Here is a 23,056-nt window from a genome sequence, read left to right as displayed (position 1 = left end):
TTCGTTTACAAAACTGAGAGTTTATCGTTCATTTTCTAGTGAAGAAGAAAGAGTGAAGGGCTTAGAACAGATAAGACATGATCTCACATGAGAGACATTAAACATAGGAAATAGTATAAGCATTGAAATCAAAGCTGGATTTGAAGTCCATCTCTAAAACCTGTGACTTTTGGAAAGTCACCAAGGCTTCCTGAGCCTCGCGTTTCCTATTTGTGAAATACTAGTGGTTGTGAGGGTTAGAGAGTTGCTGAGAGACAGTTTTCTATGGGTCTTTCATGTTTTGCACACCTTGCTAGCAAAGGCACTGGCTGCCTTTGTTCTGGACTTTTTTCGTGCAGTAACTAGCCTTGGAAGACAGAGATGATGTTTCCCTCTGGAGCAGAGGACAGATTTGTTTACTCTTTAGTATATAAATGTAGTGTCTCCCTTCAGGGCTAAAGTCAGACATGTCTTCTGCCCCTCGTAAGAGACTCGTGTTCCCTGAGCTTGGGATTCCTCAGCAGTGATGCAGTGCCTCTGCTTGTACAACATCCATGTGGGCCCCTCCCTGTCATCGCTGCGGGACTTGAGGGGCAAGGGGAACAAACACATTTGTTTATGAGTCTTCTTAAAGGGAGTGAAGATTTCACAGGAGTCTGTGTCTTCTGACAGCATCTCAGCATCTATGAACCCGTGGCCAACTAACTTTGTTAGCTTGCAAGTAGGGTAAAATCTCAGACCCTTCATGGTTCTTAACAAGTATTTAAGTCATATGAAATATAGAGCAAATATTTTTATAAATATTCATAATAGTAACCATTATTCTTTATCAGTGATCATTTAGGCATTGTGGAGGATGATGAGCTAGCCATACCAGTTAAGAGGCCATAGTCCAAGATGATGAAAGCGTCAAAGCAGATATTATCAGAGGGAACTGAATAGAGAGAAGCGAGAACTAAGAGAAACTAATGAGACAGATTGACAATATTGGGGGATTAACTGGCTGGGAAGAAAGAGAATCAAGGATTATTCCAAGATTTATGGTATAGGAAAGAAACAGTAGCCATCAGTGAAGATGGGATACGTGAAGACAGGAAGATGAAGTTTGTAGGAAAAGGTGACAAGTTTGGGGGAGAAGGGAAGCCAGGTGGTAAAGTGGGCAGCAATTGGGCAAGGAGTCTAGAGCTTAAGGGATGTGATCGATGGAGAGAGAGGTTTAGGAGTAAGAAAATCTAGTTGATCATTAAATCATGGGAATGGATGAGTCTGCACTGGGGTTTTCAGCGTGCTCAAAGGGCTCTGAAAATGTTCTGTAGGAACTGCTAGTGAAACTGGTTTCTACCCTCAGCCCCACCATCACCCCGTCCAGAACCAAAACAAACACATCAGGCCTCCAGGATAGGTGCTTGGATTAGAGCTGAGTGTGAGGATAGATCCCCTCCCACTAGGCCTTACCTTGCTTCCACGGTGCTGAGCTTGACAAGGTTTGCTTTGAGAAAACAGTTCCTTTGCTGAAAGCAGGACTGAGGAGAAAGTGAGGAGTGCAAAGAGAAAGAGTCCAAAGGCTGAACTTTTGAAAGCCAGAAAGAGTAGCTTGTGTTATCTGGGCTTTGTTCCTTTCACACACCCGTGACTTTTCCATAGCAAACCGGAAGGAAGAGGAGAACCCCACAGATTAACTGATCTGTGATATTTAGGGTTCTTTTCCTTTGTGCCTCTGTGCATCTTAGTGGCAAGCTAAGTGAACACTAAGCTTTCTGAAGCCTAGGGAATCACTGGGCTCAGTCATGGTGTTATTGGAAGAGCATTGGCTTTGAAGACTCAGATGGGCCTAAAGTTTACTCTGGGTCCCCAGCTTACTATCATTGGGACCTTGGGAAAATGACTTCTCTGTGTCTCCATTTTGTCTTTTATAAAATTATGGGTGGTAATAATTATATCCGTGAAATATTGAGAGGATTAGTGGTGGTATATGAGTCTGATTCTTCCATTAAAACCTGGCAGAGTTGAGCCCCATGATCTCTAAACTTCTGTCTGGCTTCGATTCCATTACTTGTGATTTGTAATGTGCTGTTACATTTCTTTCAGTATGAAGTCTTTAAAAGAACCTTTCATAGCATGCATATTACAGAGTTTAGGAATTCTGCCTTTGAGAATAGTTCATGTGTTCCTTTTTTCTAATTGCAGTTTTTCCACTATTCCCAAGGGAACGCGTACCCTGGGAATTATCCACCATTTAAAGACAGAACCAACTGGGCTGGAGACCTTGACAAGAAAGATGCATCAATCTACATAGAAAACATGCAGTTTATACACAATGGCACCTATATCTGTGATGTCAAAAACCCTCCTGACATCGTTGCCCAGCCTGGACACATTAGGCTCTATGTCATAGAAAAAGGTACTTCCGTGGGTATTTTGGCAGTAATAATGGAGTCTCCTTTATCTCATGTTCGGTTGGAGGACAAGAGTGTCATTTCAAGGTGGGTTTGGAGGGAAGATTTTTGCGATACAGTTGTGCTCCCTGTTGCCATGGACCTGTGGCTCTACCAAACAGAGTTGGGGAACTGTTGCTCATTCTGACCCAGAGTAGTGGGTTTCTCCGTTTTTATTCTACTGTCTGGAGCCATTGGTCTAATTTCAGGAGTATTAATTTTTCAGTTTTAATTAGAAGAAAGACCAAATTCATTATGTTTGGATGTGATGGGCAGTGGAAAGAAGGAGATTAATACTGTTTTATATTCTCCAGGAGAAAGTTTACATTTTCAACAATAGCACACTTATTTATTCTTTTTGATTTTGAGAAAGAACAGGAAATGCAGGTTCTGGTGTCTCATTTTCGAGACAAAGCCTGTTTTGTTGGGAGTAGATCGAGGTAAATTCACACCTCCAGTTTTTCTTTAGAGGGATTGTGGCTGTAGAAATGCTTAGTTTCATATTTCATTCTTTCTAATCTAATATTCGTGTGTCATGAATTAGATGGTAATGGGATAGATAGTAGGATCTCATAATTTGGATAATAAAAGAGGGTGCGGTAACTGCTGAAGGAAGATACTTGCTTGTTAATTTAATAAAAACCCATGTTTCTCTCTGTAGCAATGTACCTTAAAACCATTTTGTTCTTTCTCTCTAGAGAGTTTGCCTGTGTTTCCAGTTTGGGTAGTGGTGGGCATAGTTACTGCTGTGGTCGTAGGTCTCATTCTGCTCATCAGCATGATTCTGGCTGTCCTCTATAGAAGGAAAAACTCTAAACGGGATTACACTGGGTAAGAAACACTGTTTTTTAGGGCAGGGGTGGAGGGAGGGAATCAGGGTTTATAGAAACTTGTATTTAATGAAAAAAGGATTTTGAAGAATTAACTACTGTTTTCTTTCATGTCAGAATCAGGCAGTCTTCTTAGGAGGTGTTCTAACATGGGCAAGCACAAATCAGTGGGCCTGCTATTAAATGTGGAATATGATTCTAATCTCTGTTCCAGTTTTGTTCTTAGATTTGGTGGGATCAGTTGCTCAGCAGTCTGCGCTCTGTATTTCAGTACTATCCACTGTGCAATTAATATTCTTAAGCCGGCTGGGCGCCGTGGCTCACGCCTATAATCCCAGCACTTTGGGAGGCCGAGGCGGGTGGATCATGAGGTCAAGAGATCGAGACCATCCTGGTCAACAAGGTGAAACCCCGTCTCTACTAAAAATACAAAAATTAGTTGGGCGTGGTGGCGCGTGCCTGTAGTCTCAGCTACTCAGGAGGCTGAGGCAGGAGAATTGCCTGAACCCAGGAGGCGGAGGTTGCAGTGAGCCGAGATTGCGCCATTGCACTCCAGCCTGGGTAACAAGAGCGAAACTCCATCTCAAAAAAAAAAATATTCTTAAGACATCACTTACCCAATTTAAGAATTTAATTTCAATTTCTTGGTAATAAACTCACAAGGTGGTTCTTTCCAGTTGGGTAAATATTAAACTTAATTATTCTTAAAAATAATTAAGAAGTTGTGAGCTGGAGGCAGTGGCATGCACCTGTAGTCCCAGCTACTCAGGCTGAGGCAGAAGGATTGCTTGAGCACAGGAGTTTGAATCTAGCCTAGGCAACACAGCAAGACCCTGTTTCTTAAAAAAAAAAAAAAAAAGAAGAAGAAGAAGAGAGAGAAGAAAAAGAAGTGGTTTTAGTAAACTGCCTCCTCCAGCCCAATGTGATGATGTTGCAGGGCTTTTCCTTTCTGTAATTCCCCTACCCACTCCAAGCTTAGTAGCTTTATTGCTTTGATCATTCTTAGCTACATTCACCCAAAATGGGATAATAAGAGTTAATAACAAAATATGTCAGCAATAAAGAAACATAGACTTCCTTTTAGTTTATGGCTTCTCAAAAGGAACAGGTTTGAGCATAGGGTGTGTGTCTAATTAAAGGACCTTCTTTTTCCCCACTCCAGCTGGAAAGCTAACCCGTATAAGCTATGTAGAACTCATGTGGTAAGACTGGGAGCGAAAGCTGGATTCAGGTTGATGTAGCATGAGCAGTGTTGCAGATACACAGATCTAACTTGTAACCATCCTGAAGGGACTGTGACGTGAAAGGATTGCATGTCCTGAACTCTTTCGAAGGTGGATGGTGGAAACCTCTATCTTTTCTGATCTAGAGTTTTTAGGAGTGCTGTGTTTTAACAAGTTTGAGTGTTCAAATTCAGGTATTACTTGCTTGGAATGCTTCTGTTCTGCTGACTGTATCTGCCCCCTTGCATGGTGAGTGTTTTATGATTAAATGTAGCTGGACTTTTGGTTTTGGTTTTCAACATGAGACTAATCCAGGGTGGTGACATGCCGGTGTTTGTAGTTCTTGCTGTGGGGTTAATGAGGCGCAGGAAAGAGTTCCTTAGACTCCTGCATGGCGTCATGAATGCTGCTGTTCTTACTTTGTTTTTTTTCCTCCTTCCCTACCTTTTCTACCTTGGTGTGCTGGGATCAGATCCTGCTTATCTTCCACTTCTTAAGAAAAGCTGACTTAGAAGACACATTGGGACTAAAACAGGGCTGGGTCTCCTCTTCCACTCCCACTAGACACATGGTAACTAATCACATTGCCCGTTGCCGTTAATATTCCTGTGTACGTATTCAGCCCCTCTCCCTTGTTGATGACTAACCAGCTAGCTCTGAGCTAACCCAACAACTGTTATGATTTGTCCCTGAATATGCCACATGTTTGTACTGGAAACATGCTGAGCATACCTCCCAGAGGAAATTGGGTTGTCAAGTTACATAGAGGTTTTATGCACATCTGAATATATGTGCTGTTTGTGTAAAATGCCATTGTGTGTGTGTGTGTGTGTGTGCATTAGTTTTCTTTTTTCATACGTGTATTGTGTTATCAATAATGAAGATCCTGACTGATTATGTGTTAGAATAATTAAGCCATTTGGGTTCAGAGCATATAGCCTCCCATTTCAGAGAAGGAACAGTTTGCAGAATGCATGGTATGCTTTGGTCTTAGTCATGACACTTTAAATGTGATTCTCCCCAAACTCCTAAGTTTTAAAAAGTATACATCAGAAGGCTTTAAGCTGTACTGATGACACATCTCATGGAGAAATCCTTATACTGTACCTCAGCTTGCTTACTTCCGGGCATTCACTTTCCCTGATTTGTTTATGAGATAGTGCTTATTGTTAAAGCCTCCTGTCCCCCTGAAAAGGTTCCCCTGTGCGACATGGGATTCCTTAGTGTCTCATTCATGAATTCCTGTGTTTTTGAGGGGATTTGATTGTGGTATTGGTAGGGAATAAAAATATGAAGGGAACAAGATAAACCAAGATTTTCCCAGATATATATCTGTAATTGAAAACATACATTCAGAAGTTTGCCTTTGATTATAATAAAAGGGAATTGCCATTAAGCTATTAAAAGGTACCATAGAGCGTGTTCCCTAAAACTGTTATCCCAAAGAAGGGTTGATGGCAGGGGGAAAAGACAAACAGCAAAAGGATAAATGTGTATTGTATCCAGAATCTCAATATGATTTTTGTAAACTGGGTTGAAGAGGTTGTACCACATTTGTTACTGTGCCTCCCCAGTGATGAATGTTCATTGACTTAGAAGAAAGAGTGAATGTCAGGGATAGAAAATAGTTTTAAAATATGTGATTGTTTTGATACCCATTGTTTTGTTGTCTTTTGTTTTTATACATCTGTTGCTTCATCTTGGTGTCACTTACATTTCTATATTTTTGTTTCGATTTATTTTATTTTTTAATTTGTTCTTCAAATTGCCAATTTATCAGCTGCAGTACATCAGAGAGTTTGTCACCAGTTAAGCAGGCTCCTCGGAAGTCCCCCTCCGACACTGAGGGTCTTGTAAAGAGTCTGCCTTCTGGATCTCACCAGGTAATGGCTGATTGCAATTCTGCCCACTGCACTATTCCCTACAGCTTTGTGCTCTGTCACTTCCCTGGGTGTGGAAAAGAATACTGAGCTATGAGAGAGAGACAGAGACAGACAGACAGGCAGAGACAGAGAGAAAGAGAAAGGGTGGGAATGAGGAATTAAAGGGCTGGCTTAGGAAGTCCATAGGAAAATAGGTGGTGAAGAATCTGCTTGAGTAAAGATTTCCACGAAACCACCAATCGTTTACTATGTGGCTTCTTTGCCCCAAGCAGAATTAGGAAATGGCTTTGTCAATAAAAGATTCTTCTTTAATTGCCCAAGGACATGAATCTAGTGAATAAGATTCTTTCTGTATTGAGGTACTCTGTAAGCTAAGAAATTAGCAGGGAAAAGTTGATATTCTTAGTATTGATAATAAAACAAAAATTATTTTCTATGGATCTTTAGAAAAAATGCAAAGTGAGCATTTGTCTTGAATAAGGAATGGTTTTGGTGTCTACTTGTACAGAAGAGAAACAAGTTTTATTTGGAAGTTAGCACTTAATCTAGATTCGTGTGTTTTGGCTATACTATTTTAATTATAACTGTGGCATGGCAAAAATTCCGTCGCTTGGTTCAGTTTGATTCTTCTAGGGTAGAAAGCATGCTAAAGAATTTGACCAGTTATAGCTTTGTCCTAAAAAAGGGTTAGCTGGTGGGGAATGGATTTAAGAAATAAAGAGAGTAACATTGTTTTGTGGGAAAGGCACCTATAGTCTTATTCCATAGTTGTTATATGTAGTGGGGAAACTAAGGCATTGTGATGTTAAATTAGTAAAAGCACATCCCCAGTTAGTGACAGAACTGGGGCTATAGAACCCAGGTGTCTAGATAGCATGTTTTCTACCACAGCATCAGGCTCATTACTTGTTCCTATTCTGTCTATCTGTCTGTCTGTCTCTCAGATTACATAATTTACATCGGCCACCTCAGTCTACTAATTTGGGTTGTGAATGGGAATAGGTAGGATTGTGAATGAAGACTGAAAGTTACACATAGGCATAGCATCGAAACAAGCCTTGGAACATTTTTCTTAGAAACCTGAAGCACTATGGAAGTTGCTTTTTTGCTGAAAACAAACTAGAAAAAAGAAACTGTGGCCTTCAAGACAGCGGAAGACAGATGATGCAACACTGTGATCCCTGAGAGAAAGGAAACAGTCACTGTGAGCCGTATTATTGCCCCAGTGTACTGGCTTGAAGCAGTTTTCACACTGCAGTGTAGGTACGGAATGTGGAAACTGAGCCCAGCTGTCTCACTGAATTGAGGAGGCAGAAAGCAGAATTTGGGGAGGTCAAGGGGGCTAGGATTTATGAGGCTGAGTACCAAAGAAGAAACAATAAAGTGTGCTAGGATGAGCGTGAGCACTTCAGAAATCTGGAGCAGGGTCCCCTTGGGTCTTTGTCGGACTACAGAGTTGTATACACATAGGAGAAAATGCGCTGAAACCAAGGGAAGAACTACGTGAAATGCAGTAGGCTGTATAATGCCTGGAGCTCACACAGATCTGGGACTAGTTTGTGTTCCTAAGAGCCAGAGTAGAGAGACTTATAATATACAGGGTGTTGGTGGGGTTCTCAAAATGGTCATACCCAAATAGGCTAAATTAGCACCACAATAAAGGATGCTATGGACCCACCATAACAAAGCTTAAAAGGAAGGCTTTAAAGAATCAAATTAATCCAAGAGTAACTTAGTTGCATTTTACAACAAAATCTAGCACTCTTTATCCTACAACAAAATTCAGCATCCAACAATGTAAAATTTACAATGTCTGGCACCAGTCAAAAACTACCAGGCATAAAAAGAAACCAAAAAATAAAACATGTAAGCCAGATATGGTGGTATGTACCTGTAGTCCCAACTGCTAGAGAGCCTAAAGTGGCAAGATTGCTTGCGCCAGCCTGGGCAAATGTAGTGAGAACCTATGTCAAATAAACGGAAAGAAAGAAGGAAGGAACGGAGAGAGGGAGGGAGGGAGGGAATAATAAGTAAATAAAAATAATTAAAAAATAAATAAGGAGAAATCAGTCAGTAGAAACAAATCCAGAACTGACAGATGATGGGATTCGTAAACAAAGACCTTAAAATGCGTATTATGTATCTTATTAGTAAACTAAAAGATGTAAAGGAAAGCTTGAACATTAAGAGGAAAGAAACAGGTATCTGAAACAGACCAAAATGGAACTTCTGGACATGAAAAGCGATTGGATGGTGTTAACAGATTAGACACTGCAAAAGAAAAGGTCAATTAACCTGAAGACATAGCAATAGAAACTATCCAAAATGAAGCACAAAGAGAAAGACAGACAGACTGTGGGGTGAAAGAGAACAGACCGTCAGTGAGTCACTGGATAATATATCAAGCAATCTAATTAGAGTCTGAGAAGAAAAAGGGAAAGAAAAACATATATAAAGAAATAGTGAGCCGGGCGCGGTGGCTCACGCCTATAATCCCAGCACTTTGGGAGGCTGAGGCAGGTGGATCACGAGGTCAAGAGATCGAGACCATCCTGGTCAACAAGGTGAAACCCTGTCTCTACTAAAAATACAAAAACTAGCTGGGCATGGTGGTGCGCACCTGTAGTCCCAGCTACTAGGGAGGCTGAGGCAGGAGAATTGCTTGAACCCAGAAGGCGGAGGTTGCGGTGAGCCGAGATCGTGCCATTGCACTCCAGTCTAGGTAACAACAGCAAAACTCCGTCTCAAATAAATAAATAAATAAAAATACAAAAATTATCTGGGTGTGGTGGCAAGTGCCTGTAATCCCAGCTACTCAGGACGCTGAGGCACTAGAATTGCCCCAGTCCCTGTGGTGAGGAGGGAGTGAGAAAAGAAAACAAAGATGAGTAGAATTTCACAGTATGGGTCCAAGGGACACTCTAGTTTGGGGTGAACTGTTGGCGCTGAGCTCTGGGCTCCACACGCTTTTATTAGGTGCATTATCTTGTTAATCTTGCGGGCTGTGGAGAGGGGAGGCAAATGTGGTTCTTCTAAGAAATGCTAACTTAGAACACTGAGTTTTACCACCCATTGTTTATCAAGGTTCCTCTGTAAAGAGGCACAGCTGATAAGGCACCATAAGGTCTGACCACACACAATGCGTCAAGGGGCTTTTATCTCCCAAACATTGTGGACACAGAGCAATCAGAATTACTCCATATTCTGAGATCATAGGCAGAGCCTGTGGCGTTGGGTTCCAGTTATCTCGGCCCTGAAAGGCTTTCCGGCCCTGCAAGAGTCTTGTGAGCAGAGGTTGCATTCCTTCCCAGAGTTCTTGCACAAGCCCTTTTTACGGACCCTCATGCAGCCCATATGTTGGGAAGAGATTATGGGACCAAAACAGTCTTGGTTGCCTTGGAACCACACCGCAGCGTTCTGCAGTTTTAAAGCACTCTCAGATGGTCTTCACTATAGGCCTCCTGTTTCCGCTTGATTTCTGTTTTTACCGACCTTAAACAATTTGTATTTTACTGCACCATAGTTTGGAGTTGTTTTGTTTTTTGAGAGGGAGTTTCGCTCCTTACCCAGGCTGGAGTGCAATGGCGCAATCTCGGCTCACTGCAACCTCCGCCTCCTGGGTTCAGGCAATTCTCCTGCCTCAGCCTCCTGAGTAGCTGGGATTACAGGCATGCGCCACCACGCCCAGCTAATTTTTTGTAATTTTAGTAGAGACGGGGTTTCACCATGCTGACCAGGATGGTCTCGATCTCTTGACCTGGTGATCTACCCGCCTCGGCCTCCCAAGTGCTGTGATTACAGGCGTGAGCCACCGCGCCCGGCCCTGGAGTTTTCTTTAATTCAACGTTTGATCCATGGCACAAATCTCAGTGTATAAAAAGCAAAGCAAGCTTGTAATCATTTAACTATAAGTAACACAGGTCTGTCCCTGGCCATCTTGACCTGCAGGGTGGGAGGATGGAAGAATACTGTTGTAAGGTCCTTATATTATCTATGAAATGGTAATTTAAAGATAGACAGTGGTAAGTTAAAGATATATACTGCAAACTCTAGAGCAAACACTGAAAGAATAAAAGAGATACAGCTAAAAAGCTCTATCTTTAAATGGTAATAACTGATAAGAATGAAATTCTGACATATGCTACAACATGGATAATGGTAAACCTGGATGGTAATAATACGAAGGTTGGCTTCAGAAGAAGGAATAGAACCAGGGATAAAGAGGGACTTTTTATGATGATAGTGATCTACTCCTAAAGAAGACATAATCTTAAATATTTATACTTCTAATAATAGAGCTTGAAAATAAGTGAAGCACAACTGAGAGAATTGGAGGGAAAAATGGACATATTTATAATCATAGTTGGAGGTGTCAACAAGAAACATTAATATAATTATTTTAAAAATACTCAGTTAATCCAAAAGTGAGCAGGAGAGGAGGGGAAAATGAGCAAAGGGTAGATGGAGCAAACAGAACACAAATAATGAAGTGGTAGACTTAAACTCAACTAGACTGATGATTGCATTTCTATAAATGGGCTGAGCACTCCATTAAAAGGTACAGGTAGACAAATAGGATAGAAAAGCAAGAACCAATTATATGCTGTCCACAATAAACCACTTTAAAGATCCAGATAGGTTAAAAGTATTAATACAAGGATGGAATTGAAAGCAGAGTCCTGAAGAGATTTATACATACATGTTCATAGCAGTATTATTCACAATAGCCCAAATATAGAAGCAACCCAAGAGTCCATCAATATTGATGATCTAGGCTTCTGTCTAAAGAAACCTGAAAAAGAAAAGCAAATTAAACCCAGCATAAACAGATAGAAATAATAAAGAGAAGAGTGATGGAAAAATCAGCTGACATTACCATTGTTTCCTTGTAGGTAATCTGTCTCTTCTCTCTGGCTGCTTTTCAGATCTTCTTTATGCCTTTGGTGTTCTGCATTTTATATATTGTTTAATTATGGATTATCCCTTATTGCATCTGCTTGTAATTTCATTGTACCTCTTGAGTCTTAAGGTTGATGTCTTTAATAAACTCTAAAAAATTTCCAGTCACAATCTCTTTGAATTTTTCCTTTCTGCATTTTATCTATTTATCTTTTTATGGAACTTTGATTATATGTATATTAGACCTTCTCTATGCTCTAAGTCTCTTAGCCTGTCTTGCATATCTTTCATTGTATTGTCTTTCTGCCATTTTCTGCATAATTTCATCTGTCCTCTTTCACTAATTCTTTTTTTAGCTGTGTCTAGTCTACTATGCAGCCCCTTTTAAACATTTTAAATTGCAATTTCACATTATAGGTTTATTTTCTAGAAATGTTATTTTATTTCTTTATTTTCTTTTTGAGACAGAGTCTCACTCTCTCGCCCAGGCTAGAGTGCAGTGGAGCGATCTCAGCTCACTGCAACCTCCACCTCCTGGGTTCAGGTGGTTTTCCTGCCTCAGGCTCCCAAGTAGCTAGAATTATAGGCACCCACCACTGCTCCCAGCTCATTTTTGTATTTTTAGTAGAGACAAGATTTCACCATGTTGGCCAGGCTGGTCTCGAACTCCTGATCCACCCATCTTGGCCTCCCAAAGTGCTGGGATTATAGGAATGAGCCACTGCACCTATTTGGTTCTTTTTAAAATATACCTGGCTAATGTTGATAGTTCCTTATAACTGCATTATATTTTCGCCTATCTTATTTATTTAAGCATATTAAATATTCTTATTTTATACCTCAAAACTGATAATTCCAGTGTCTGTAGTCTTTACTGATCTGACTGTAGTTTTTGTTTACATATTTCTTGCTAATGGTAGTTATTTTCTCATCTCATGAGTGTTTTATAATGTACAGTTGAAGACTGTACTTACGTTCTTGGCACTTTGTACAGATTGATTGAATCTTCATTTAAAATACATTTACTCAGCCGGGTGTGGTGGATCATGAGGTTAGGAGCTCGAGAACAGCCTGGCCAACATGGTGAAACCTCGTTTTTGCTAAAAATACAAAAATTAGTCTGGCGTGGTGACAGGCACCTGTAATTGCATCTACTCAGGAGGCTGAGGCAGGAGAATCTCTTGAACCCAGGAGGCAGAGGTTGCAGAGAGCCGAGATCACGCCACTGCACTCCAGCCTGGGCAGCAGAGCAAGACTCTGTCTCAAAAAAAAAAAGCAAAAAAACATTTACTTATGACAAGATTTCTATTTCTTCTGCCTGTGCCTTGGATACTACCAACCAAGTGAGAAAATATGCACAAGAGGTAAAAATTTTGAGACCTTGCGTAGTAGACTGTATAATGGCCCTACAAAGAGGTTCATATTCTAATTTCCGGATTCTGTAGGATATGTTACCTTACATATCAAAAAGGACTTGGCAGACGTGATTAAATTGCCTTGAGATGGGGAGATTTTCCTGGATCATCTGGGTGGCTCCATTGTAACCAGAAAGGTCCTTAGAAGAGGGAGGCAGAAGGGCGAGCATCGGAGAAAAACTGGAAGATGCTATACTGCTGACTTTAAAGATGAAGAGGTCACAGCCAAGGAATACAGGCAGCTTCCAGAAGCTGGAAAAGGCAGGGAGACAGGTTGTCTCCTAGAGCCTATAGAAGGCACGTAGTCCTACTGACACCTTTATCTTAGCACAGTGAAACACACTTCAGACTTCTGACCTGTAAAACTGTGAGATAATTAATACCTTTTTAACACCTTTAAAATTGTCTTTATTCTTCTCCCTCAAACTTGGTTGCTATTCTGGTTGGGTAGGATTCCAGGTTGGAAATCATTTTCCTTCAGCATTTTGAGGCACTGCTGATTGTTCTAGCTTCCAGCATTGTGGCTTAGAAGCTGATGTCATTCTGATTCACTCCTAGGGCAGAGGAAGGTGGGGTCATCTACCTAAGCAAAGGGAGAGTAAAAAGCAGAACCAAATAAGAGGTCTTCCAGCAAAGTGGAGTGGAAGGCTGGGTTGGGAAGGTGTTAGGTAGGTACTACTTAGAGTTTAGAGTGTTAAGGCATTGGGGAAAAGATAAGTAAAAATTTTTTCTTTGTAAAGCTTAGTTTGGATGAGATTGTTGTAAGGTAATTTTTGTATATGTATTTGATGAATAGTTGGTTTTCTTTCTTTCTTTCTTTCTTTCTTTCTTTCTTTTTTTTTTTTTTTGAGATGGAGTTTTGCTCTTGTCACCCAGGCTAGAGTACAATGGCACGATCTCGGCTCACTGCAGCCTCCACCTATGGGGTTCAAACGATTCTCCTGTCTCAGCCTCCCAGGTAGCTGGGAATACAGGCTCATGCTACCACGCCCAGCTAATTTTTGTATTTTTAGTAGAGATGGGGTTTCACCATGTTGGCCAAGTTGGTTTCGATCTCTTGACCTCATGATCCACCTGCCTCAGCCTCCCAAAGTGCTGGGATTACAGGCGTGAGTCACCAGGCTGGCCCTGAATAGTTGGTTTTCTAGATCCTTTTCTGGAAATCATTGCTGCTTTGTATACAAAAGGTAGGTTTTTGGGTTATGTTGGAAAACAATGGAATGGAATATTTATGTATTTTTCAACTATAGTGTATAGGTAGGGTAATGTTTCAAGAAGTAGTTAATGTGCATTTTCCCCTTAGTCCTCACAACAGTCCTCCTGGGTAAGTTCTTTTGTTTTCCCTATTTTATATATGAGGAAACAGAGCCTAAGTTAGGCGAGTCACTTGCTCAAGGTCAGTAGTTAGTGTCTGAGCCAGATCTGTTTGGTTCTAAGGCACGAGTATATTTTATCCTGTCTATTCAATTTGTTTCACTGTCACTGTGATAATCGGTGTTTTTCTCATTTATCTCAAAGAAAATCATAATACATAGCTGTGTTTCATATTTATATTTGATTTTAAAAGAGTGAAATAGGCCGGTCGCGGTGGCTCATGCCTATAATCCCAGCACTTTGGGAGGCCGAGGCGGGTGGATCACGAGGTCAAGGTATCGAGACCATCCTGGTCAACATGGTGAAACCCCGTCTCTACTAAAAATACAAAAATTAGCTGGGCATCGTCGTGCGCACCTGTAGTCCCAGCTACTCGGGAGGCTGAGACAGGAGAATTGCTTGAACCCAGAAGGCGGAGGTTGCGGTGAGCCCAGATGGTGCCATTGCACTCCAGTCTGGGTAACAAGAGCGAAACTCCGTCTCAAAAAAAAAAAAAAAAAAAGCAGTGAAATAAATACTACAAAAGGTGTTCTGTCAACAGTCAATGAGCACAAGGTAAAAGCAGATGTTCTCTCTTAGCAATTCATGCTAGGATGTTGGGAAGATTCCTCTAGTACCGGAAGGACCAGAATCAAATCACATTAGGGCTGTCAGCTACAGAGACTACGAAAGGTGTACTACAGGACACAAAGGTGTACTACAGGACACAACATAATGACTTTAATTTGTAATTAGAAGCAGGTCTCTTTGCTATTCTAGAACCCTTTCTTCCTGGACCTTCTCCCCACACCTTCACCAATAGGGTTTTTTACTGGAATAAATAATTAATTTTGGTACAAGTAAAATTCAGTGGTAATTTTATCTCTGGTTGTAACTAAAATAATAGACCTATATTAAGCAATGTGTTAATTGAAACATTTTCAATAGCTAAGGCCTATTCATGTAGAAAGTAGTTGAAAACATATATTCAGAGCAATTTTTCACTTAATTGTTGTAATTCTTTGTGTAAAAGCAAAAATAAATAAATAAATGAAGTGGAAGGTGGGGAGGGTGAATGCCAAGAGGTAGAGTTAAAACAGCTAGGTTAATGTAGGTTTCATTGTTGTTTTTCTTCTTTATTCTTGCATACCCAAAAGTGAACATCTTAGCAATCGTGGGTCATTTCCAAGTTGATCCTGGTTCCGTGGAACCTCTTGAAGTCCTGAGCAGCCTCATTAGCCCTCAAAATCAAGGTGCTGAGGCATATTCCATCGAGACTCAGGGCTCTTTCCACCTCTAAATAGCACTCAGAATTAGACTTCATAGAGGTGTTCTAGATCGAGCTAGATCTGTCAGCAAACCCCAATCTCAACCGACATCTGCCATTTCTCTGCATCCTTTATTTCATCCATCCCTTCATCTGGCACCTACATTCTGCCAAGTTCTAGGAAGTTAACAAAGTCCCTGACTTAAGACGTTATTATATTCTGAGAGAAGAGGAATGAGGGTAACATCAGGCGGTGGTAAATAGTTTGAAGAATGCCAAATCCATCAACAGGAAGGGATTTCTTCAATGTTTTCCCATATGCTTTCAACAGATAGTTGTATTCTCTTGTCATGAAAGACAATACTGTCTCACATTAAAGACCTTATTGATATTTTAACATTTACTGACTGATTAAGAGATAATTCTGTGTTCTTTTATTTCTCTTTACTTTCTCTGTTCTCATTCTTTTCCACTTACATGGTGTATCAGTTATCTACTGCCACATAACAAACTGCCCCAAAATATAGTGACTTAAAACAGCCACCATTTATTTGGCTCCCCATTCTGTGGTTTGGTTGAGCAGGTTCTGGTCTGGGTGAGTTCAGGCGATCTCTGCTGGCTCACTTGTGCATCTGCAGTTGGCTAGAAGGTTGAGTGGTAGCTGGACAGTCTGCAGTGGTTTCACTTACAGTCTAACCATTGGCAGGCTGTTGGCCAGGTATACAGAGGACAGCTGGACCGTTAGCCCAGGCTAACTTGGGCTTCTTTACATGGTAATGGTGGCTATTTGTGTCCCAGTATCAAGAGAGTGGAAGCAGCAAGATCTGTTGGAGTCTGGGTGTGGAAACTGTACAGCATCACTTCTGCCTCATTATGTTAGTCGAAGCTGGTCACAAGATCAGCCCAGATTCAAGGGGTAGAGAGATAGATTTCTACTCTTGATGGAAGGACCTACAGCATTATGTTGCAAAGAATAAGATGCAGTGAAGGAAAGAGTTTGTAGCCATTTGTGCAATCAGTCACGCATTGTAAACTCCTCCTATGAACATATTCTATAACTTAGTGAATTTTTAGGAATTATGATATGAGGTTTTATTATCTAAGAATGTGTATAATTCAATGTTGCAAAGTCTGTCCTATTCTTGGAAATAGATGTTACCAGGGGACAGTTAGTTTTCATTCTGTTCCTGGTAGGAAATAGTCTTTTTAACTTCCTTTTGTTTTCTGGTGGGGTTAGCATTTAACTTGCAGCTTTCTGAAATGAATATATAGGGTCTCTGTATGATAATTAACCATGTGATATGTTAATATTACCTAGGACAGGCATTGTAGACTAAAGATAAACACACAGTTTGACTGTTTAGTTTACCTGATCAGTTACCTTAGTGCATTTTAAAGTGTGTTTGTGTAAAAAAACGTTCAAAATAATAACTAACATGTATTAAGTACTATCTGTCAGACACTGCCTAAGTTATAGGTTTCATCTTATTTAATTTTCATAAAAAAAAACAAAAATGTAGATATTATTTATAGGACCATTTTAGAGATGAAGAAACTCATGCTTAGAAATTTACAAACATACCCAGAGCCACATGACCAACGTTCTTCTCTAAGATTCAACAAAGATGACATCATAATTCAGACTGTAGATCTGCCAACATTCAAATGGATCCAGTCATCCAGTGTTATTTTCTTTTATTTATTTATTTTTTTGAGATGGAGTTTCGCTCTTGCTGCCCATGATGGAGTGCAATGGTGCAATCTCAGCTCACCGCAACCTCCTCCGCCTCCGAGGTTTAAGTTCCTGCCTTAGCCTCCCGAGTAACTGGGATTATAGGCATGCACTGCCTCGCCCAGCTAATGTTTTGTATTTCAAGTAGAGATGGGGTTTCTCCATGTTGGTCAGGCTGGTATTGAACCCCTGACATCAGGTGATCCCCCCGTCTCAGCCTCCCAAAGTGCTGGGATTACAGGTGTGAGCCACCGCGCCCGCACTGTAGCATTTTCTAACTCCGTTTTTAGATGCACCATTGTACAGCCCTAACAACTGGACCTGACCCTTCCTGAACTCCATTGGAGTTACCTGAACTCCACAGAACCCCAGGTTACACACTAAGGACACAGGTTGTTAGGGCTTCTGGATGGGGATAAGTGTGTTTATTTTAAACCATATGCTTTTGGCTACTGAGCTTACAATTTCAAAGGTGAAAGCTTAAGCACGTTATTAGACTTCTCAAGGGAGAACCCCTAGATTGGGAGAAAAGCTGACACTGGGTAATTTAAAATTTTTCTTTTAAAACCAGGATTGTTTTGTTGTTGTTTATAATTTTAGAGTCTGGACTGAGAGTCCCGATGTGTAGCCACCTCTCTGACCTCTTCCCCCAAGAGTTAGGGAATTCGCTCTGCCCCCAGGCCACCCAGCCTTCCCTTGCTCTCCTGGATGGGACCCTGACAATTCCCTGGAATTGTAACCTCTTTCTTACTGCTGAGGCTAAGAAGAGGTTCTACTTTACTCCATTTAGGGTTTTTCTTTATATCTGTGTAGATTGTGGCTTTTTGCTTTTTCTTTTTAATTTTATTTTAAAACAGGAAGGACAGTTATCTGATATTAGAAATCAAGGAAGCAGTATTTGTATTTCTCACTATAGGCTCAGACTCAAAGAATTATGCTATAAGTAGTTGTATTGAAGAATACTTGAAATATGTTTAAACTATTTGTTTGAAACTATACCTATTTGTATAATGTGACCCGATCAAAGTGAGTGTATCTTTGGGTGGCGCCAAATATGTTGGTTTCTTGCATGGATTGATTATTCTGAAGTTCATGATTTCTGTGGGTCTCGGGTGGAAGTTCCCATCCTAGTCCTTAAGACTCTGACCCCAATTGTAAGAGTTGAGGTATTCTGTGATAGTTATTAAGATAAATGATATTCCTCTTATAGAGATTTTCAAACGTCAAAAATATTTAAAAGAATAATGTAACAAAGCCCCACGTTCACACTTTAACTATCGCCAATCTTTCAAAGTCAGTCCTGGACATGTTATCCATAAGAAGTCTCCCTGAAGACATTCAAAAGAGGGAACCTTTGCTTTGGAACCCTGATGCAATCACGTTAATCACTGCTTCTAGGCCTGTAGCTGAAGGAACCACCAGCTTTTTCAAACCTCTAATCTTTCTGCTTCCCTTTTCCAGGGCCCAGTCATATATGCGCAGTTAGACCACTCCGGCGGACATCACAGTGACAAGATTAACAAGTCAGAGTCTGTGGTGTATGCGGATATCCGGAAAAATTAAGAGAAGACCTAGAACATATCCTCAGCAAGAAACAAAACCAAACTGGACTCTGGTGCAGAAAATGTAGCCCATTACCACATGTAGCCTTGGAGACCCAGGCAAGGACAAGTACATGTGTGCTCACAGAGGGAGAGAAAGATGTGTACAAAGGATAGGTATAAATATTCTATTTAATCTTCCTGATGTGAGGAGCCAATGTTGCATGATGAAAAGATGGTATGATTCTACATATGTACCTATTGTCTTGCTGTTTTTGTACTTTATTTTCAGGTCATTTACACTTGGGAGATTTCAGAAACATTCCTATCACCATCATTTAGAAATGGTTTGCCTTAATGGAGAGAGTGGCAGATCCTGTAGTATTTCCAGTAGACATGGCCTTTTAATCTAAGGGCTTAATCAGTCGTAGCCTTTATTGTAGTTGGATGGCGATGCTATGATGGACGCATATCCTGGGTGGCCTTTAACACAGGGTCAGCACCATTTATTTGTTTGCAGCTTTTTAAAAATACCTGTTGGCTATGCCAGTTGAAAACAATTCGAGAAGTTTTGTTGATGTTTTTCTCACTAAAATATAGAGCAATTGTTAGCCTTACATGTTGTATAGACTAAACTGCACCCTTGAAATGTGTCGTATCAATCTGTGGATTCGTAATAGCAAGATTAGCAAAGGATAAATGCCAAAGGTTACTTGATTCTGGATACCTTTAGATCAATACTGATTAAGTAGAAAATCCAAGCTTTGCTTGAGAACTACTGTAATGTGGAGAGTAAAAGGTATTGGTTTTATTCTTTGCTGATGTCTTTTCAGCTTGAAATAGCAGTCCCCATACAGCTAAAGGAGAGGAGTTTCTTTCCTTCTAAGTAGGAGAGATGGGATCATTATATTGCTACTCTGCAATATCCCAGAGCTCACTCTTTAGAGAATCACCTTCTTTCACTTTTTTTTTTTCAGGTAGAGTCTCACTATGTTGCCCAGACTAGCCTTGAACTCTTGGGCTCAAGTGATTCTCCCTCCTCAGCCTCCCGAGTAGCTGGAACTATAGGTGCACCTCTGTGCCTGGCAAGAATCACCTTCTTTTTTTTTTTTTGAGACAGTCTTGCTGTGTTACCAGGCTGGAGCTGGAGTGCAGTGGCACAGTCTCGGCTCACTGCAACCTCCACCTCCCAGGTTCAAGCAAATGATTCCCCTGCCTCAGCCTCCTGAGTAGCTGGGACTACAGGCGCACATCACCATGCCCAGCTAATTTTTTGTATTTTAGTAGAGACGGGGTTTCACCATGTTGGCCAGGATGGTCTTGATCTCCTGACCTCAGGTGATCCACCTGCCTCGGCCTCCCAAAGTGTTGGGATCACAGGTGTGAGCCACTGCGCCCCGCCAAAGAATCACCTTCTTTATAAAGCATCAGTCATGCTTCCAGCAAGAGGCGGCATCCGTCATGGCTTTATAACAGCTTCATGGTGCCTCAAAGACTATTGAGGTTAACGAGAGCCTAGATTAGACAGTTTGGCTGTCCTTCCCTAAAACTTCTTTTCTCCCATTCACTAACCCCCACCCCACTTAGAATCGATGAGTTTTTACTTTTTACTGGGAATGGAAAGCATGATAAAGATCATTAAACACTTATGTTGTCATTTCTCCCATTTTCTTTTAAAAATCCCCCCTTTTAAAATTGTCCTAAAACCCACAGTTATGGAAAGAATCGTGTCTAGCTGGTCTGTAGAACGTGTTTGGGGTAAGTGGCAGCAAGGGGTAATGTTACTTTTCCTCCCCTCTAGTTTGGAGCCCACTCTGAGCTGCTGCTTTTTCTTCTCATCTTGTCATCTCCTGGGTATGTCTGAAGGCTGAGTTGTAAGAGAATCCATAAAGGGAATAAAACACGATTGAGATTTCAAGGTGTGCACAAGGTGATAAGATAAAGGGCATATGAGCATTAGAATGAACTCTGTCCCACCTCTGAGGCCTTTTGTGTTTTGAGGAACTGTTTTTGTTTATTCCTATAATGCTCCACCTTAACATACCACATCTGTGTGAGTCAGTGGGGATCAGGTTTTGTCACCACACACATCTTCTGGAGCTGGGCAGCGTCTGCTCTGTGTTCTGTGTGGAATGGAGAAAAATATGCCTGCTCTGCCACCTTCCATGTTCACAGGCCCAGCCCGAGAGAGTGACGCACAGCGACATACTGCTAGACATTTCCAGAGTGGTCAACTCTGCCTTGCATCCTCAAACTTTTCAGGCATCTGTTTTGAAAACTATAGGAGCCTTTGGAAGGCCTTTTATGTGTGTTAGGAGGGGAAGGGTGTTGAGACTGCCACCGTCCTTCAAGCTGAGACCCCGGTGAGCCTCTGCCACTGTGAGAACCACACAGCTGACCAAGGCTGTGCTTGAGGTACAGAGGACACACATATAGACGGGCCTGTGTCATGTTTCCTCACAGTTGTTTTTTTACAGAGGAAAGGGGCATTGTTTTTTCACTTCTTTCTCAGCAGTTTCTTTGAATAAACTAAACATTTCTGAGCTCCCTGAGAGCAAGAGCCCTCACTTCTTGTGGTGCTGGGACCATGTGTTGGTGAAGCCTTGGCCTCCTGCCCAACCAGACACCTCAAACTCTGTCAGTGCCCTGGCATTCTGGCAGAGAATCCTTACCAGTTTTCACTAACCTTCTCCCCAGGCAAGGGCAGCTGCCAGCATGGTGCTCTGCCAGGACGGGTTTTCCTGAAGGAAGCCACTCACACTGAGATGGGCCTCTTTCCAAGCCCTGCACACCTGCCCCTGCGGCCCTTTTTCCTGTGCTTCAGCGCTCCTTGCCTGGCTGTAGATAACAAACTAGGGTTGCCCAAAGGGCGGATCTGCCCCCGCCCACCATGTCTTCATCTTGGCAAAACGAGTCCTTTTAAAATTATGTGCTAATTCTGTATGGGAGCATGCAAAAGGCATTACTTAGAGATTGAAATTCCAAACTATCTAGTTTTTCAATGGAACTGTATCAGCTAGGGAAAAACCATCAAGCTCGTTATTATTTTTTGATCTTCAGTTGTATTTTTATGAATATTTTAATACATCTTTTTCAGTTTCTGGATTGTGTTGTGTGCTGATTTTGACCAGAATAGAAAAAGAGTTAAAAGCCTTTCACTCATACCACTCCAGCTATGCCAGCCTTCTTTTCTTCAAAACTGCCATCCGTGCACCTGCTTCTGGGCCTTTGCACGTGCTGTTTCTAGGCCTGAAGCCCACCTTCTGCACATATTCCTGTGGTTTGGTCTCTGACTTCCTTTAAACCTCTGCTCAAATGTTACCTCCTCAGGGAGACCTCCTGTGATACATATAAAAGAGCAACACACCCTCCCCCCAGCCTCCCTAGCCCCCTCAATTCTGCTCTATTTTTCTCCCTCTCTCCCATTATACACTTACTTGTCTGTTTTCCTCACTAGAAGGTAAGCACCAAGCGGCCAGGACAGGACCTTGCTGTTTTGTTCACTGCTCCATCTGCAGTAAGGGGAACAGTGCCTGGAAGTTAGCAGCTGCTCAATACATATTGCCTGGATGGATGGATGGATTCATCCATTCAGCAACCTAGGCTGAGAAGGATTCTGTGCCAAGCTCTGTGCATAAGGAAACAAAAAAAAGAAGATAAAATCTCAAAGAGCTTGCCACAGGGTGGAGGTGACAGGTGACATGAATGGAAATAACTAATAGTTACCAAATACTTGGTGTGAGCCAGGCACTTTGCATTTCTTGCTCTATTATTTATGTGAGTTAATACTAATTGTACTAATCTCAATCCCATTGTTTGAAACAGTATATGGCCTGCCTAGGGCCACTTAGCTAATAAAGTACAGAGCAGAGGGGCTGGGGCTGGGACCACGGTGTGATCCAAAGCCTGTCCTACCCACTATGCCCTGTGGCCTCTCACGCCAAAGGGGAGAACCAAACTGCTTCCTTACCCAGAAGAATGTGCTATGGGCCTGAAATGCAGTTGCAGTTTTCTCCCAGTCTCTCAGGAGCTGGTTAGGGATGAACTTGAGACAGTAGTAGTAGAGGTGGTAGGCACAGATGTCAGAGCTTTAACCTCAGTCTGGAAGACAATACGGTAACTTAATTTGTTGAGAAATTATGTCACACAAAAAATGTGTGAGCCGGGCACGGTGGCTCACACCTGTAATCCCAGCACTTTGGGAGGCTGAGGCAGGTGGATCACAAGGTCAAGAGATCGAGACCATCCTGGTCAACAAGGTGAAACCCCGTCTTTACTAAAAATACAAAAGTCAGCTGGGCATGGTGGCGCGTGCCTGTAGTCCCAGCTACTTGGGAGGCTGAGGCAGGAAAATTGCTTGAACCCAGAAGGCAGAGGTTGCGGTGAGCCGAGATCGTGCCATTGCAGTCCAGTCTGGGTAACAAGAGCGAAACTCCGTCTCAAAAAAAAAAAAAAAATGTGTTACTAATAAAACATTGAAGCGTTGCAGTGACTTAAAA

The 23,056-nt window shown here is 41.6% G+C and overlaps 1 protein-coding gene across 7 annotated transcripts in view; it reads left to right on the top strand.

Moving 5' to 3' along the window:
* The window catches only part of MPZL1 (myelin protein zero like 1), a 65,745-nt gene extending 44,083 nt beyond the window's left edge, over window positions 1-21,662 (top strand). For 2 of the 7 annotated variants that reach the window (XM_078356353.1, XM_002760421.6), the window contains 4 exons: window positions 2,167-2,380; window positions 3,113-3,245; window positions 6,248-6,350; window positions 18,478-21,662. In XM_078356353.1, the coding sequence (XP_078212479.1) occupies window positions 2,167-2,380; window positions 3,113-3,245; window positions 6,248-6,350; window positions 18,478-18,579 (552 nt within the window). In that variant the 3' untranslated portion in view covers window positions 18,580-21,662. Of the gene's footprint in view, window positions 1-2,166; window positions 2,463-3,112; window positions 3,246-4,939; window positions 5,039-6,247; window positions 6,351-18,477 lie in introns of all 7 variants that reach the window. The other 5 variants (XR_001908074.4, XR_004736678.3, XR_013529563.1 and 2 more) reach the window with 5 other exon arrangements.
* Window positions 21,663-23,056: the final 1,394 nt, after the last annotated feature.

This window comes from Callithrix jacchus, chromosome 18 (genome assembly GCF_049354715.1).
Source record: "Callithrix jacchus isolate 240 chromosome 18, calJac240_pri, whole genome shotgun sequence".
Classification (NCBI taxonomy): domain Eukaryota; kingdom Metazoa; phylum Chordata; class Mammalia; order Primates; family Cebidae; genus Callithrix; species Callithrix jacchus.
The sequence above is the reverse complement of the archived record's forward strand: the minus strand, read 5'-3'. Positions and strand labels throughout refer to the sequence as shown.